The sequence below is a fragment of the Thunnus maccoyii genome, chromosome 12 (assembly GCF_910596095.1).
Source record: "Thunnus maccoyii chromosome 12, fThuMac1.1, whole genome shotgun sequence".
In the NCBI taxonomy this organism is placed as follows: domain Eukaryota; kingdom Metazoa; phylum Chordata; class Actinopteri; order Scombriformes; family Scombridae; genus Thunnus; species Thunnus maccoyii.
The window spans coordinates 27648972-27665430 of record NC_056544.1 but is presented as its reverse complement, the minus strand read 5'-3'; the positions used below and the strand labels follow the sequence as shown (position 1 = coordinate 27665430).

At 38.1% G+C, this 16459-nt stretch overlaps 1 protein-coding gene across 5 annotated transcripts in view; it reads right to left on the bottom strand.

Moving 5' to 3' along the window:
• Positions 1 to 10713: 10713 nt before the first annotated feature.
• The window catches only part of vipr2 (vasoactive intestinal peptide receptor 2), a 118468-nt gene continuing 112722 nt past the window's right edge, over positions 10714 to 16459 (bottom strand). For 3 of the 5 annotated variants that reach the window (XM_042429568.1, XM_042429571.1, XM_042429574.1), the window contains one exon: positions 10714 to 16394. In XM_042429568.1, the coding sequence (XP_042285502.1) occupies positions 16221 to 16394 (174 nt within the window). In that variant the 3' untranslated portion in view covers positions 10714 to 16220. The remainder of the gene's footprint in view (positions 16395 to 16459) is intronic. The other 2 variants (XM_042429569.1, XM_042429570.1) reach the window with 2 other exon arrangements.

Below are 16459 nucleotides of genomic sequence, written 5' to 3'. Positions count from 1 at the left end.
CAACACTACTCTAAAACCAATAGAGTCTTTGTATAAACGAACACTTAAAATCCTTGACAAGAAACCGGTACATTTTCATCATTGCCCAATATTAAAAAAAAGTATAACTTGTTGAGTTGGGAAAACTTGATTAAATATGTAGATGTTTGTCTTATGTACAAGATTATATATATGGTTTGACCTCTCATCCGCTCAGACAGTTTGTCAACATAAGAACAACTGCATATGGGTTGACAAGAGGTGCAGCAAGAGGGGATTGCATCATCCCACTCAGAAAAAGTACTTTCAGCACATTTCATGCATTCTCTGTTAAAGCTGCACTAGAGTGGAACTCCATCCCAGCAACTATTAGAGAACTGGACACGTATAGTTCCTTTAGAGCTCATGTAAAGAAATGGTTAATTAGTACTCAGCTCTGTCAGCACTAAGACTTAGTCATACCTTGCTGTCCTAAGTCTGTCTGTGCTGAACTTCCCTTGCTGTCTACTTTCACCTGTCGCTATCTCGCTATCTCAGTCTGCCTTCATGTACCTGCATGCATGTCTTATTGTGGTTTTGCTTTTATTCTATCAGACTGATGTATTTATGTATTTTACATACTGTGCATGCTTTTTGTATTTGTGCTTCTGCTTTGCATGTTCTAGTTAGTGTCTAACAATGCAGCTCAATGTGGTTTTATTCAATCTACTTCTCTATTAACATTAATATCTTCATGTATTTGTTGTCTTGCATATCTTGTATCATGAGTCTCTGTGTTGCATGTTTTAAGGATGTTATTAATATTATATATGTTCTTGCATGCTTATAAATGACCTCAGTAACTTTGTAATTTCAATCTCATTTTCATATTCTGTTTTTAGGGTGACTCTGTAACATCTGTCCATGGACTACAGATGAAAAATAGCCTCTTGGCTAACTCTCTGTTTGTGATTAATTTATATACCATATACTGTATATATGAATTTATTTTGCATTTAATAAGCAACCAGTTCAAAAATACTGCAACTTGTAATTTTACATTTTTCTTTTTAACTCTAAAGAAGTTGAACACAATCGACTGGCCAACAAAAAAAAGAGGAATAAATGAATGAAAATGAAAGTTAAGAAGTTGCATATAATGAACTCCCCAAGTAATTATATCAGTGAAGGCAAAACAAAGATATGCTGTTGGCCTTTTAAACAATCATTTTAAAAAAAAAATTACACATACTGACTGGCCATCTCAATGTAGCAAAGCAAAAAAACTTGTTTCTTGTCCTTGTTATCAGCTCTGTTCCTCTGTAACACACACACACACACACACACACACACACACACACACACACACACACACACACACACGCACGCACACATACACTTTTAGCTTCAGTTCCTGTTTGTCAAAGAAAGCTTCTCTTTGCATCCTCGTCTGGTACTACTAAAAAAGTACAGTAACAGCACTTATGTTTTTTTTACATTTTTGCTTTATTAGACAGGTACACTGCAGAGAGACAGGTAGGATGGGATATAGAGAGAGGGGAAGACATGCAGCAAAGGTTCTGGGTCTGCTGCAGCAAGGACTCAGCCTAAAGTTATGTGGTACGCACACTAACCGGTGAACCAGTTAAGGCTTTAATGTCGGCTAGTGCATATGTGGATCTGACAGCAGGCAGTGATATTTGACAACTTAGAGCTCAGTCAAACTTTAACATTAGACATATTGGGAACAAACCCAAATAAGCAGCTACACTTTAGAAACAAGCCCCCCCTACAAAAAACCCCCACGACTACCAATATTTGTAAGTGATTTTACAGAAAAACAAGCCCAAAGTTGCTTATAATAAGCAGACTTGGCAACTGTGTGTGTAGAGCTGCTCCATTTTTTCCACAACTTAATTTTATAGACGGGAGCCATTTGTAAAAATGAAATCCGAATCACATTTTTTTAACAATCCAGCCCCTACTGCATCCCTCTTTGCTTTATATTCTGATCCATATCCTGTTTCAAGAAGAGATACACCTGATGTAATCTTCTTTAATGGATGCTGTGATACACTTCATCCACTAAAACCCTGAGAAAGTCTAAATAAGCAGGAAAAGAAACTAAATTGTGTCCAAATCAGATAATGCTGTGCACTATTATAAACTTCCAAGTAATCAAACTCAAAATATTTGAACAGCTCCATGAGAGGCTTTGAATTCCCCTCAGTTTAGCATTCAATACTGAACTAACAAACTGCAGCGCTGATTTAAAGCCCCCTGAGGCAAATTTGAGATTTGTGATATTGGGCTATTCAAATTAAATTGACTTGACTGATCACAGCCCTTCTTCATGCAGAAAGTGTAATCTGCTCATCGACTGAACCTTCGAACATGTGAACACATGAAATGTCACAGCAGAGTGACCTAAAAGCGCTTGAACATCTGCCAAAAAAACAAAGCAGATGCACCGAACTTACCCGCAAGGGACGAGGGATTTCTCTGCCACTGTTTCTATGTAACTCTATTTTTTTTCCCCTCTCAAACATGAAAATACTCCTGTCTGTGAAGCACCAGTCCTCTGTGAGAAAGAGGTGTAATTCACAATGATGTAGATACATGTCTGACCACATCTGCAGCTCAGGTGAGCAGCTCATTTAGGCGTTGCCGGAAGAGAAACATTGGGTGCAGATGTTGTTGGCGCCCCTTCAGGCTACATTCAAGAACAGGTTCAAGATTAATTGCAAATATTTTGTAATGAGAAACACCCCTAAATCACCACATATCATGAACGGTATCTCTTTAAAAGGCCCAAGTAGCTTTAATGTATGGCTACTGTTTTTTGGGGGTGACGTGGTGCCTTGGCTAGCAGGCTAGCATGTTAGCATAAATTGCTATGTTGGAATATTTTTCTGTGATTGATCATTCACAAGGCACCCTAATATATGAAATCAAACAGCTCCGGACACTAACAAAGAGAGATATGAAATAAAGTCTAACATTTTGTCAGCTAAGTCAGTTATTTTCTTTATCAGGACCCCTTGAGAGTGATTTAGCGCAGAGAGTTTGATTAGCTGCATTTCACAAGTGAGACTTAACCTTGTACATGTTGTACAGGGAAAATGGACACGACGGATTAATCGAGGACACGTGAACCTTAAAGGTTAGTTTCAGGCAGACTTTGCGGGCATGAATTGGGTTGATTTGAGCTGGATATTGATCCGTTGTCGTGTAGAGGAACTGGGTGGGATGACAAGGAGCTCAGAGCTAAGATATCGGCAAGGTACGACGAGATCCGTGTGGAGTCAGTTAGGTCTTCTGGCGGGAACGATAGGAATGACAGGGTATGTTGAGAAGAGAAGGGGACTGAGCACTGACCCTTGAGGAACCCTCTGTGGATAATCTATTCAAAATCAAGTCAAAACAAACAAACTTCAAGGATATGTATGCTAATGGGTAAGGGAGCGACATGAGTGACAATCGGTGAAAATGAAGAAAACTTTTGTCACACTCATAGTCCATCCATGTGTTTGTGTTAGTTTATAGTTGTTAGTGAGCTAGTTAAACTGTGATTGTGCACAAGTTATTCTTCATTCGGATGTGTCATAGCCTTTTCTATGTGAATCGAGCCCCTGATGTGACTCCTCGCCCTCCTCACAAAGTGAGTTTCAATGAATCAGTGACCATGATGTTCCTGAGATGAAAGTCGCTGGTGAGCAGATGTTTGTCGCTGACAGATGGAGCAACCAGATAGCTGGAGGCATCCGACTCTTCATGCTTACTGATCTGTTTCTCACTAGTTCACCGACTGCTCATTAAAAAACATGTTGTTTGAAATGTGGCCACGGGAGATTCCATGTGATGTGTTCAGTGAAGAATCTCCCTGAGAAAATGATATTATACATGAAGTTTGGAATTACAGTGCAGCCTTTATGTCGTAGGAAAGTGACACATTTTTCATTGGGGTTCTGCACTCAAGCAGATTTAATCTGAGAGTATTCATGTGAGGTTAAAGTGCTGACTTTCAGCTTTTATATCTGGTGAACAGTTAGACAGCCTTTTAAAAAAAACAACACAGCAGAACGATGATCTCAAAACACACAGACAAAGCAAAGCAAGGAGTTTTTTCATGCTTGAACAGTGAAATGGTCTTGATTTGCCATGACAGTCAACTGAACTCGACTGAATTCGACTGATCATGTGTTTCACTGCTGAAGACCAGAAAAGGCCCAGAAACAAGAAAGAAGATGGCTGTTATCGGCCAAGCAGAGTAACACCAAGGAAGATACCAAGAGCCTGAAGACATTCAGCGACTACAAAGTATCTGCAAACAAACATGAAATGTTATGTCTTATTAAAATGTTATTTTATTCTGACCAATATGTTTAAAAGACATTTTTACAAATCTGTCTTAAAACAACAGTCAGGCGTCCATATGAACACAGAAAGAGGTTTTTCCTCGCTGTAATCATTCATGTTCTGTTCATACTGGATATTAAAAGATCCCCTTCAAATGTGCTTTCAGTGTAAGCGATGGGAGCAAAAATGCATTTAAAAGTTGATCTGAAGCTTATCTGAGTCTTCAGCAGTCTGAGTTAGTCATATCAAGTGGATATCTGACACATTTACAGTCTTTTTAGTGTCAAATTCACTCTTTGTGTTTCCTCGGACAGTGTTTCCCTGTTGAGCTGTGGTGGAAGTATAGTAACAAAAAGAGGAACTTTGGCACTAAAAAGACTGTAACGTTGAAAGATATCTACTTGATTTGACTAATTTGGACGGCTGATGCTTCATATTAGCTTCAGATAAACTTTTAAATACATTTTTGCACAGAAGTAGGACTGTGGATTTTGTCCCCTATCACTTACATTTTAAGTGCATTATGGAGGGATCTTCTAATGGACAAGGTAAGAAAAATTGTGACCCTGTCCTCTAAATACCCCAAAATTGAGGAAATATATATTAAAAGGGGGTTCATCTGAAAGTTAGCACTTTATCGCACATACACAGTTTAATCTTATATCCAATATCAAACAAAAAATGAGATAAGCAAAGACACTATATGATCCACAAGAAACTGTTAATCAGCTCTGTCTTTGAGCAGCACTTGTCCACAACTTCATTCAGATTTTGGTCACACTCCTCATGCCTCTTCTGGGAAACCACACCATCTGTCTATCACAGCCATCACAGAGGCGATCCGGTGGTTCAGCAGTGAATACAAACATGAAGAGACTTGAAGAGACTAATTCGCAACGGTTCTCGCTTTCTGATGGAGTTTCTGTTGTTGACAGTTTATTCATGTCTGGTTTGGTTTTACACAGAGCTGTTTTAGATTGGGTTTGAAAGTTTTGGACGCTTGAAGATCATCTGAACAGCACTTGTTTCTGAGTATAGTACTATTGAGAGTCTTGGGTATTCTTGGTGTCTCACCTTTTGGTAGGCTAATCATGAAATGTTAAGACAGTAGCCTGATTATCCCATCATATGTAAACATCTGTAAGCACTTTGTTAACTAGATTTCCAGTGAGGCATATGGTCTAGAATAAATTTATGTGTGTAAAAACTGCACACATGTTGCTGGTTTATAGCACTGGCTGGTAATAGCTATTGAATTGAGTGGTCTTCTCTTTGAATAAATTTGAAAGCAATAAAAGTCAGGCTATATAACACAAGAGCTGAGACTGTGTAGTTGCAGAACTTGTAAGTCTCAGTCACAGTTCAGTGAAATGCCTCGAGGGTTGAAGGTTTCTGAATTTCATCGTCTACTCTCTATTATCATTTCTTGTCTCAGGGCAAGAATCAGAATCACAGCACAGCTTTGCTCAACACCGTCGGCTTTCTCTGTTTCTACTATTGGCTGCTTAAGACATTGCAGTAAAGAATCAGTTTCCCCCTCTGGAGGACTTTGGTTTCCACAAATAGCAACCAGCGATGTGTAGCCAATTGCTCAGTCATCGCCCTAACACGGACCCCTCACCCATCCTGCCCTCTCCCTCCCAATTAGCGGCGTCTTTGCCTCAAGTCGCTCTGTCAGCTCCGATCAAGGCAGCGCGTCTTCTCAGAGATGACTGAGCATCCAGCTTGCCACCTCCGGGCCGGGCAGCCCCGAGGACAAAGCTGACATGTAGAAAGGACATGAGAGAGGAGGAAGATTAAGAAAAATGTGGAAAAAACTAAGAAGCTGTGAACCACGATAGTATGTTTTTTTTTATTGTGTTTTCCATCTCTGCTGCTGAGCGTTACTCAGTCAGTTTGAGCGTCACTCTGGCGTCTTTTTCTTTGGAGTTTCTGTTGAAGAAGTTTGAGCTGATGGACTGTAAGTGGAGCACTTTTCTTTGTCGCTTTAGACACAACGCTCATGCTTACTAACCACCCTGTTCTTCCTTGCACACTCCTTTAATTCAGACTCTTAAAATTAACCACTTTTTTTTTTTACTGCCAACAGCAACCACACTGAGTGTTTAGATCATTAAATAATACAGCTTTCATGCAATAATTATACTGTGTGTTGTGTCACTACCATGTTACTGTTACTGCACCAGGGGGAAACAATATAGTCTGTTATATCTCCTAAATATATGCATGTAGTTGTCAGTGCAGCTGGATTTCTGCAGCTGTTATGGTGCAGCACGTGGCTCGAGGGCATTTCAGCATTATAGGATATAACATGCATGCAATAATCTATTATCCAATTTACACAGAGACAGGAAAGTTCTTCATGACGATTGCAAAGTACAATGTTCACATTACAGAGAAATCTACCAGGAATGTCGACTTGATCGGCTGACGTTATTGCGTTGTGTTGCAGAAAAAGTTGAGCCAGGTTCAACTTTTCTTCCCTGAGCCCCTGAGTAGCAACAACCACTGTACTGTGCCAACAACGACGACAGTTGTATTGTGTTGTCCGTCTGAACACAGACTTTGAGACGGATTGAAATCCCATTAATGAAACCTCCTCAGGAGATGATTTAAGACACATTCTAGCCAGATGTAGAAAAGGTGTAAAACAATCCGTCTCTCTTAGATTCACTCATAATCTAATAAACTCCTCCCAAGTGCAGCTACCATATCAGCCTGACTACAAGACGACGCCGACTATAAGACGACTCCCCCTTTTCCAGCACCTGTTTTTGGACACACTGTCACACTTGTCCTGTTGGGAAAGTTTTCCAGAGATACTATTAATCCAAGGAGAAGCTTGAAGACCTTTCTCTCGTAAAAGTGAAATAATACCATTAAAGCATAGTCCTATATTTATGTACCTTTTCTATCAGTCACATAGTCATACTCTCTCCTGTCAGGGTGTTGGAAGCTGTGAAAAAGTCATTTTCTCCGACAGTTATTATTATTATTGAGCTCCTCACATCTTTGACAGTCAGTCTGTCTCTATAGTGAAAACATCAGAGGGCACTTTGGACTCATTCAACCTTAATTTATTTCCTCCTTGGCGGAAAAACATGTCTCAAAAGTCTTCAGACACTCCTGCAGGTTAAACTGAGCTAATGAAACACTTTAAAGGTTGAATGACTCTAAAGACTCACTATAAACTGACTTGCAGACGCTAAAAACATAATGCAATGCTGGTGTCACACCAGCTTGTAAGAGACTATCTGATGTTGTCAACATGTAATTGTCTAGTTCTCGAATATAAGACGACCCAAACTTTTTCAAACTTTATTTCCAGAATAAATTATTGTCTTATTTTCAGCAAGTGGTCTGTGGAGCTTCTGTCAGGAAGAAAGTTACATATGAAGAAGGAAGAAAGCATAGATGCCTTTAGAACATGACCTTTCAACAGGAGGCTTAACAACACATATTGTATTCATGGTTTTGGTTCATTAGAATTTCACCGAGTTGATAAATGTAAGCAGCAGTACATCTTGATTGCCAAATTTGTAGTTTTGTTTATTAGAATTTGCTACCAGCATAATTTATTATTTTTCTTAAATTGCGGTATTAAATCAGCTCACTCATTAGCGTCTACAAATTCTTAAAACAGCTACGGCTGCTGAATTTTAAGCATTTAAAGCAATCCTAACAAGGTGCAGATTTTAATTTTCTCTTTAAAGTCGTGGAGTTCTTTTTCATTGCTACCAGTAACCCCAGTGTCAAACCGCAGTGCACTGCAATAAATTATCATTGATTAGTATTACTTTTACTAAACATATTCTGTTTCTCATAGGTCACAATTTGCTTTTGAAAACATAAAATGTCACAAAAAAAAGGAATAATTTGCATTTGGAATGAAGACAAACATACACTGAAGTATTGCACTGCATTACATCTTTGTGTAGACCTTGTCAAAAATCTACAAATATAATCTTAATTGATATAATTTTATTTGACTTTATTGTCTCATTCTGTCTTAATGTGATCAAATGTGTTTTATTATGATTATTTGTGTTCATATTGTGTAGTCTATTGTTGTTACTGTTGATTTTATGGTGTCTTTATGTCTGGAGCACTGGACCAAATGAATTGCTCTATGTGGGATAATAAAGTTGATCTGAATCTGATGAGGAATGTCGTCTAATGAGATCTCTTTTATCTCATAATCTTTTGATGCACATGATTTTGTGAAAGAACGTACAGACTCGAGACACTGAAACTGCAATCAATTATGCTCTTCATTAAAATCCAACTTGTGTTTTGTCCAGGCAGTGTGTGTGTGTGTGTGTGTGTGTATGTGTGTCTGTAATCCCTGCTGCAGTGGCAGTTGTAAGAACACATTGAAGTCAGACAGATTGCAGTCCATTGCTCACAGTCTTATCTGACAAGTGAAAGCAGCTTAATTAGAGAGCAGTTAAAAGGACTGGAGGACATTTGATGGACAGGGTGATGTAAGGAGGTGGTGCTTTGCAAATGTTAATCATTTGATAATAATGGGGGTTTCTTTTACTTTCCAGTCATTCAGAAAACCTTTGTCTTTATTAATAAATATTCAATCATGTGCAGAACATCATTCAGGAGCAGGATGCAAAATGGGATGAAGAGTTGTGACAAAACAATATAACTAGCTGACATCTGACCTTTTTTTTTTACCAACACCAGCAACAATTAGACTCAAGGCAAGAAAAACACATCAAACAAGCTGTATGATGTGACAGTACTATTTTCTCCTCAGCCTACTTAGCATACAGTATTTACAGCGATGTCATGAGGATAAACAGCCTTTTTTTTCAGGTATGTCTGATCGCCTAAAGGCTTTACAGCGTGTGATTTTGGGCTGTCAGAGATTAAAGTTGATAATCGTGAGAGAAATGTGTTGGCATCAATCCAAAACGGTGGTCAGACACATTCATCAATGGACAATTTTGAAATTTAGTGACCAAAGACAGCGTAAATCAAAATTCTGACAGTGTCTGAAATTTAGGACTGCAACTACAATCCATATCTACAATCCAACCAATCACAATACGATATAAAATGACATGTGATATTTTGTAAGTAGCATTTTTGGAAAAACCAAAACGATGGAAGCGGAGTGAAAAAGAAGTTTGTGAGAATGTACCCTGCTTTGTTGCCTTTTCAAAACATCAGAGCAGCACAGATGGATGACGCTTAAAACCGTGCCTCATGATTTCATATACTTTTTTTCTGTTTACATCATAGTACTAAAATTCATCACACATTCATGACACAATCTGACATGTGTTTAATTGATATTGCACATATCTGTCACAGATTGTGACCAAAATTTTATTCGACCCATCTTGCACAGTGTGACATGCAATAAACTTACACAAATACACAAGACGCCTTTATAGTGGGTGAGAGTATATGCACTAACAGGTGTAACGGGAGAGTGACGGAGGTATAAAATAAGCAAAGTCTGTCCACACCTACACAGTCCTGTGAAGAGGTAAGTGAAAACACCTTTGTGGGTAGATTGTGGGGGTACAGGGTTTTATGCTGTGTTCACATCATGTGGGAGTAAATACTGTAATTACCAGTCCCTGCCCTTTAATTACAGTTCACATCAACATTCAAGTCATAATTACAACTGTAAAAGCTCATGTACTCAACTTGGCACTAATTAAAAAGGAAATTTTGGGATTTTTCAACCTGGACCCTGTTTTCCCATCTTTCGCTTCAGCTGGCAGCCCCGAAACGGGCTGCAATGTAATCCTTTGGGGCAATTGTGCCTTGTCAATGTACGTCCACTAAAAGTGCTTGTTTTTGCCCCTGACAGGCTTAAATTGTTTTTATAAGCGTCTGACAACATTGTAGAAAGGACCATACAGAGAAATAAAAACTTTTTTCTTTACCTTTCACTTGATCCGGTCTGTTTGTTATTGTGTCTAATTAAGTCTCGCTCAAGGAGAAGTCTCACTCTGAAATCTCGTGAGAGTTGGGTTATTGCAGGAAGACAATGGTGGAAATATGAGTGAGAGTTGGGTTATTGCAGGAAGACAATGGTGGAAATATGAGTGAGAGTTGGAGAGAGGAGTGCCGGGAAGAGTTTGTTGTATTGGAGTACAGAAAGCATAGCTTCGTTTTATCTAAAAGATTTTCAGAGTCATGGCTGATTTTGACAATGTGGACTCTCCCGTGAGATTTTTAAGAAACCCCACCCCAAGTGTCAGCAAGATTTAACTTTGAATTGTTTGGGACTCAATTACCAAGAAATGTTAGTGAGCATTGAGTAAGATGGGCTTCTAAAAGCTCTGCATCTTAAAAAAAAAAAGTATAAAAATGCCAAGTTCTAAAGAGTTACATTCACACAGTGCAATGCTTACAAAGATAGCCTTTATCAATCATCTTTTGCATGACATTCATGGTGTCTCTTTACAAATACATGTGTTCAATAAAGACATGATACTCAACATCATGTCAGCCAACATTAAATATGAAATCACTCGACAAACCAACACTATGTACATCATATATGGTCTTCAGTGTTTGTATACTCTGAAACACATATAGTCATGTAAACGTCTTATGATACACTGAATAACATGGTGACATCCTGTTTGAAGCATATGTGGTAACACTTTTCTTAAGGCATACATATAGCTGAATTGGGTTAAAATATTTAATATTTGCATGATTTTTGTCTTTTAACTGGTAACTTCTTTTTAACACTAGAACCGCCACGGATGTCATTTTTTCAATTGTATGTTACCATGTTTTAATAAAATATTCAAGTCTTTGACTTTTTCTAAAATAATGTTGTGTAGCGTCCCCCTATTGTGAAGATAAATCCAGATTTAAAACACGGGCATTTATACCTATAACTGCCACCGGGTAAAATTTACCCCTATATGAAATACATTCAGTTTTATAATAATATCACACCACCCAAATATGCAAATATTTTCTTCTAATATTTTTTCACAGTTACAGTGTCACAATGTCATTTTAGACTGAAATACTGACGGCCATGCAAAGCGATTAGTGTTCTTAAAGATAGATTATAAGACAACAGGACCAAAACACAGGTGATGACTAAACAAACTCATTTTGTGACTTAAGACATTCCTTTGTGAAGACGATGCCTTAATACAATGCGTACATTTTTAGTACTAGAAATGTGGTAGCCAGGTGCATGGGTGAATTGTACCCGTTGGTGGTTTTAGGTATGTAGTGACCCCTGGTGGTTCTAGTGTTAAGCTTTGTAAATGAATGCATTTGTTTTTTATGTTGACTGGTTTGACAGGGTCTTTAAAAAGCAGGCCATTTGCTGGTTTTCTTTTGTCTTCTATAATAGTAAATTGAAAATCCTTGGCAATTTGAAGCCATTAGCTTCATTTCAGGGAAAATCCAACATTTTTCACAATTTTCTGAGATTTTATAGGCCCAATGATTGATGGAGAAAACAGCTGATTAATTGAGAATGAAAATAATCGTTGTAGCAGCTCTACCTGACATGTCAATAATACAGATGTATCACCTGCTATAACTGCAACCAAAACTGTGAAGGTAAACAAATCTGAAAATAGAGTACAAAAACTGGTGGTGGCTGGTGAATGTGGGGCGCTTGGGCCCTGCCAATTAACCAGAGAAGAAAGGCCATTAAAACATAAATTACTTATATGTATTAGGAATAACTATTAAATAACAAAAGATTTATTCTACTCTTTGTCGCATAGTCATGCCAGCATTTATTAAAAATTCACAATCACAATCAAATTCACTGATTGACAGTACCTTATTGCTTGCTTTACCAGTATTGAATTGTCCATTTTTGCTGAGCTAAGCAGCAGTGGCACTTCAGCGCACTCTACTGGTGATGTGTGGTCATAGCATACCTGTCAAATGGCTTTTTACAATTACTGTACATTCAGTCTTGTGTTCCCGCATTACTTGTTTACATTACTTGTTTCTTAAACAGGAGTGGGGACATCATCTACGGGCATAATAATATTCGTCGTTATGCAGATGATACTCAGCTGTATCTATCAAACCAGGAGATTCCAAGACCCTCAATAACATTAACATTGCTCAGATTTAGCAAAAACAAAAGCAAAATTTTATTGACCACTTCCTAGACAACAACCAGAAAACAATTTTTTCTTGATGTTTGGTCCAGACTTGTGTTTAATAATATATTTTAAGGCACAGTTGGGTCTGGCTTTACTGTTATATATTAGAAAGCTGGTTTGGTTTAGAGTGCCATATTAAAAAAAGATTGTTTGTCATTGTCACGTTTAAGGTTAACCTACTCTTACGAAATTGATGACAGCTCAGAATTAAACAAATTATGGCACTTTTACAGGGCAGGAAGTGGCTTTAGTCCTTGTTCAGCAAAAACCGTAACAGGGCAGAGTATTGTTTTATAGGTAATGAAAGATCAACAATCAGTAGTATGTTTTTCGAAATGTGATTACACAAATTGACATAGTGGTTCTGTATGCCTTAAGCAAAGTGTCACCAGAATATTTTGTCTTGTGGCGACAATTAAATACAACATGTATAAGAAAAATATAGCACGCCACAAAAAGCAAGTGTTTCCTTTTTTGTCTTCTCTTGACAAAATTTACATTAGATTCTACAAGAAAATGACACATTGACAGCCATTGACCAACAGCAATGAAAAAGGCAAACACTGAGAATATCATGCAACTTCTGCGTAACACTTGCTGCATGAGTAAAATCAACACTATTGCCATTCATTAGCAAAAGGATTATTATTTACTGTTAAGAACCTGTGACCACCAGCCACTTCTGTTTTAACTGGTGACTGTCATGTTTGAAGTAGACTGTTCACAATAAACCAATTTAAATATCAGTGATTTTGTAGTAGAATTGTGTTGCACTTAAGTACTATTAGAAGAATATTACCTGACTTTCTGGTTGTGATTGGAAAATTAAGTTAGCCACATGAAGGCACTATTTTCACCAAAAAAAAGGAAAAGTTCTTGCACTGCTTGGGACTTAACCTTTCACTCTGTGTTGAACAGTTTGAGATGTTTAGCTGTCTAATAGGCAAAACACAGAAAAACTGTATTTAAAAAATCCTCTCATTGCCACTTTGACTGTAAAAAAAAAAAGCATAACGGCAACACTTTAGTCCTTCTTTTTAACATTTATAAGCTGTATACTAACATTTAATCAATTGCTTTTAACACACTATAATGAAGTTATGAGCAGATATAAGCTGAAACTGTTTGAACGTTTTTCAGCAATATCTGTTTTCAGTTTTAGTCCTCAAGAGTATTTGTGTTTCTTCAGATTAAAAAAATTCCTCAATGGCTACATGTGTATTGTTCTCCCTGTAGGATGAGGAAAAGAGGATTTTCAACAGAAAACAGTGTAGTAGGTGGGAGTGTTCATAATCTCTACATGAGCTCTATGCAAACCTCCATGTCAAGACTTTAATTTATGAGTTTGTTTAATCATTATGTGTGTAGTGTCTCAAAAAACATGAAAAGTGTATATATTTACATTTAGTGACGTAATCCCTCACTGGCTTCCCACTGAGAAACCTCCGTTCTACTCAAATTGTACATTACAAGTGTGTTTAATAAATACTTTTCTGTCCTAGCCAGACTCTCTCAAGCTCAGCAAAGCTGGAGCTGTATAGTTTGGATATGGAAACTGCTGCGGTCGTATCGAACTTGTCAACAAATCAAGCAACCAATTTCAACAGAAGTTCTTGGTGGGCTTCATCGTCCCTTTTCATTAAATGAAATCTGCCATCTGAGCACCTGCGTTGTTTCATCAACAGATCACTGAGCACATCTCAAATCTATCATAGCACAGATAAAGGGTTTGGAGCATGCACAACACTTCTCAATGACAGTAGTTCATAAAATGCATACATTAATTATTATACATTGCAATACATTAAAAATGATGCAGTTTGTCAGAACAGTTTAGGTTCTGAATCGATACAAAACAACCCTGCTTTTACCAGTGTTTTTCTTTTTCTTACCATAAATCCAGACAACTTCTGTGCTGACCTGGGTCAAAATGCATTTGTGAATCATTCTACCAGCTTCAAGTATCAGAGGTGTGGACACGGCACCACAAAATACATGATACAACTGATTAAGTTTCACTTTTTACTACATGTCTGTAACAAAAAGGCTGCTGCTGCTATTAGGCTGGAAAAACATGGTTTGAGAACCATTAACTTTTAGGCAACTTACCACACACAACTGGTGTTGACAGCAGGGCTGCCAAGTCTGATACATTGACCATGAGACTCACGCAACTGACACTTTTCACACGCTCTCACGCCACACGTCCATTTTCTCACGCAGTGAAAAACATATTCATAACAGATAACGTTGCGGTGCAAAAAGAGGACACTGATAGCGCACAGACAGAGAAGACAGAGCAGCAAAGTGCAGCAGCGGGTTATTCAGACCATCAGGGGGAAAGTGAGAAATATACACAAATTTATTATCCTGTAATGTGTCTGTGTCTCTGTCGCTCTGAAACTTTCTTGCGATATACTGTTGAGCCATGGATGGTTCAATATTCAGCTGGTAAGCACCTTCATCATTCAAGAACTTCTTATCTCTATGGGGCGAACATAAACCATGAAATGATAGTGCTGAGGTCGCAGGTATCAAAGTCATTATACAATTTGACTGTTCCAGATTTATCCCTACTGTTTGTTCTTGTTCATACTGTGTATTGTATTCATTTTTCTACCATTATTTTCTGTTTCTGGGTCTGTATTAAGATGATAATTTATTCAGATATTATTAGAGCATAGATCTTAACACAAATTAGCAAACCAAAAAGTCTTATGAAAATGGTGGTCCATGAGGCCAGAGAGAGGTCGAGTGGGTCAGTTGACCACCCCCCACCCCTCCCCCAATCCCCCCAGGAGCAAATCTCACTCCAAGCTGAACTCAAAACTTGGCAGCCCTGTGACAGATTGGAGAAGTAACCATACTTTGAGAAGCAAAGCCAAAGTTCTGCTGCTTGTTAGAGTTGAATGTTGGTGGTTGCAGCCAAAAAGTCTTTCAAGTTGTATCAACCTGACCTTTGTCTTCATTAATGACTGCAGCATGCACAAGGTGTGAATACTAGTGTACTTACATATAATAGTTCTGCTAGGTTTCCCTTGGTAGCTAATGTACTAGACTTTATAATATTAGTTATTTTCTATCTTAACTTTTGAATGTCACCCATGTGATATAGCTGCCGTTTATAAGCATTAAGTCTTGTAACAGACAGCTTTTTGATTGCAGTCTTATGTTTCACTTTCGAGTCTGTGAGCCATTTACTAACTTAAGTATGCTGTATATTTCTTTTTAAATATTTCTGTATACCAAATACAGTAATCTTGTACCTTTTTTGTTGTGGAGATAACAAGGAGTGCAACTCTGGTCCAGTCTAAAGTCTACAGCAAACCATGGAGAGAAGAATGGCACTGTTTATCATACATATATTTTTTTTATAAATATTGAATGTAATGTATATAACATACATAAGTCAAATACCTACATGTCATACATCAGGTAAAACTGACCTAAACATGTCGAGCTGCAGATGTTGCAAAGTTAGCCGACAAGACCTGTACTTTCTCTGTTCACACAGCCAGTGAACATAAAAACAGCTCTTTGTTGGCAGCAAACACAAGCACCCTTCATAGATACAGACCAGACCTGCTTTAGGTTCACTTAAGGGACATTATGAGGGCTCACAGAAATTTGTAAAGCTGAAACCAAAATCTGCTCTGAAACAATGTGCAGGTCCCACCCATGTGGTACTTCATTCATTAAGTAAAACTATTCGACCCAGGTCAACCTGGAGACTGTATTTGTTTTTGTTTTTAACTTCAAGGATGCCTCGGGGCCTCACAGCACGGTGGTCTCTGACTGCAGGATGGACTGGGTTCGGGAGTTGCGGTGAAACTGCACCATGTGGTCAGAGCCGTTCCTGGAGGCGAAGGTGTTGTTAAAGTGGTGATCTCTGCTCAGGCGGCAGTTAAGACACATGCTCCGCCACTTTCTCTTTAGCTCACCTTGAACCTGCAAAAATAGATAAATAAACAAATAATTTTAAAAATTAAAGTCAATTGTGTAGGTGACTTTGG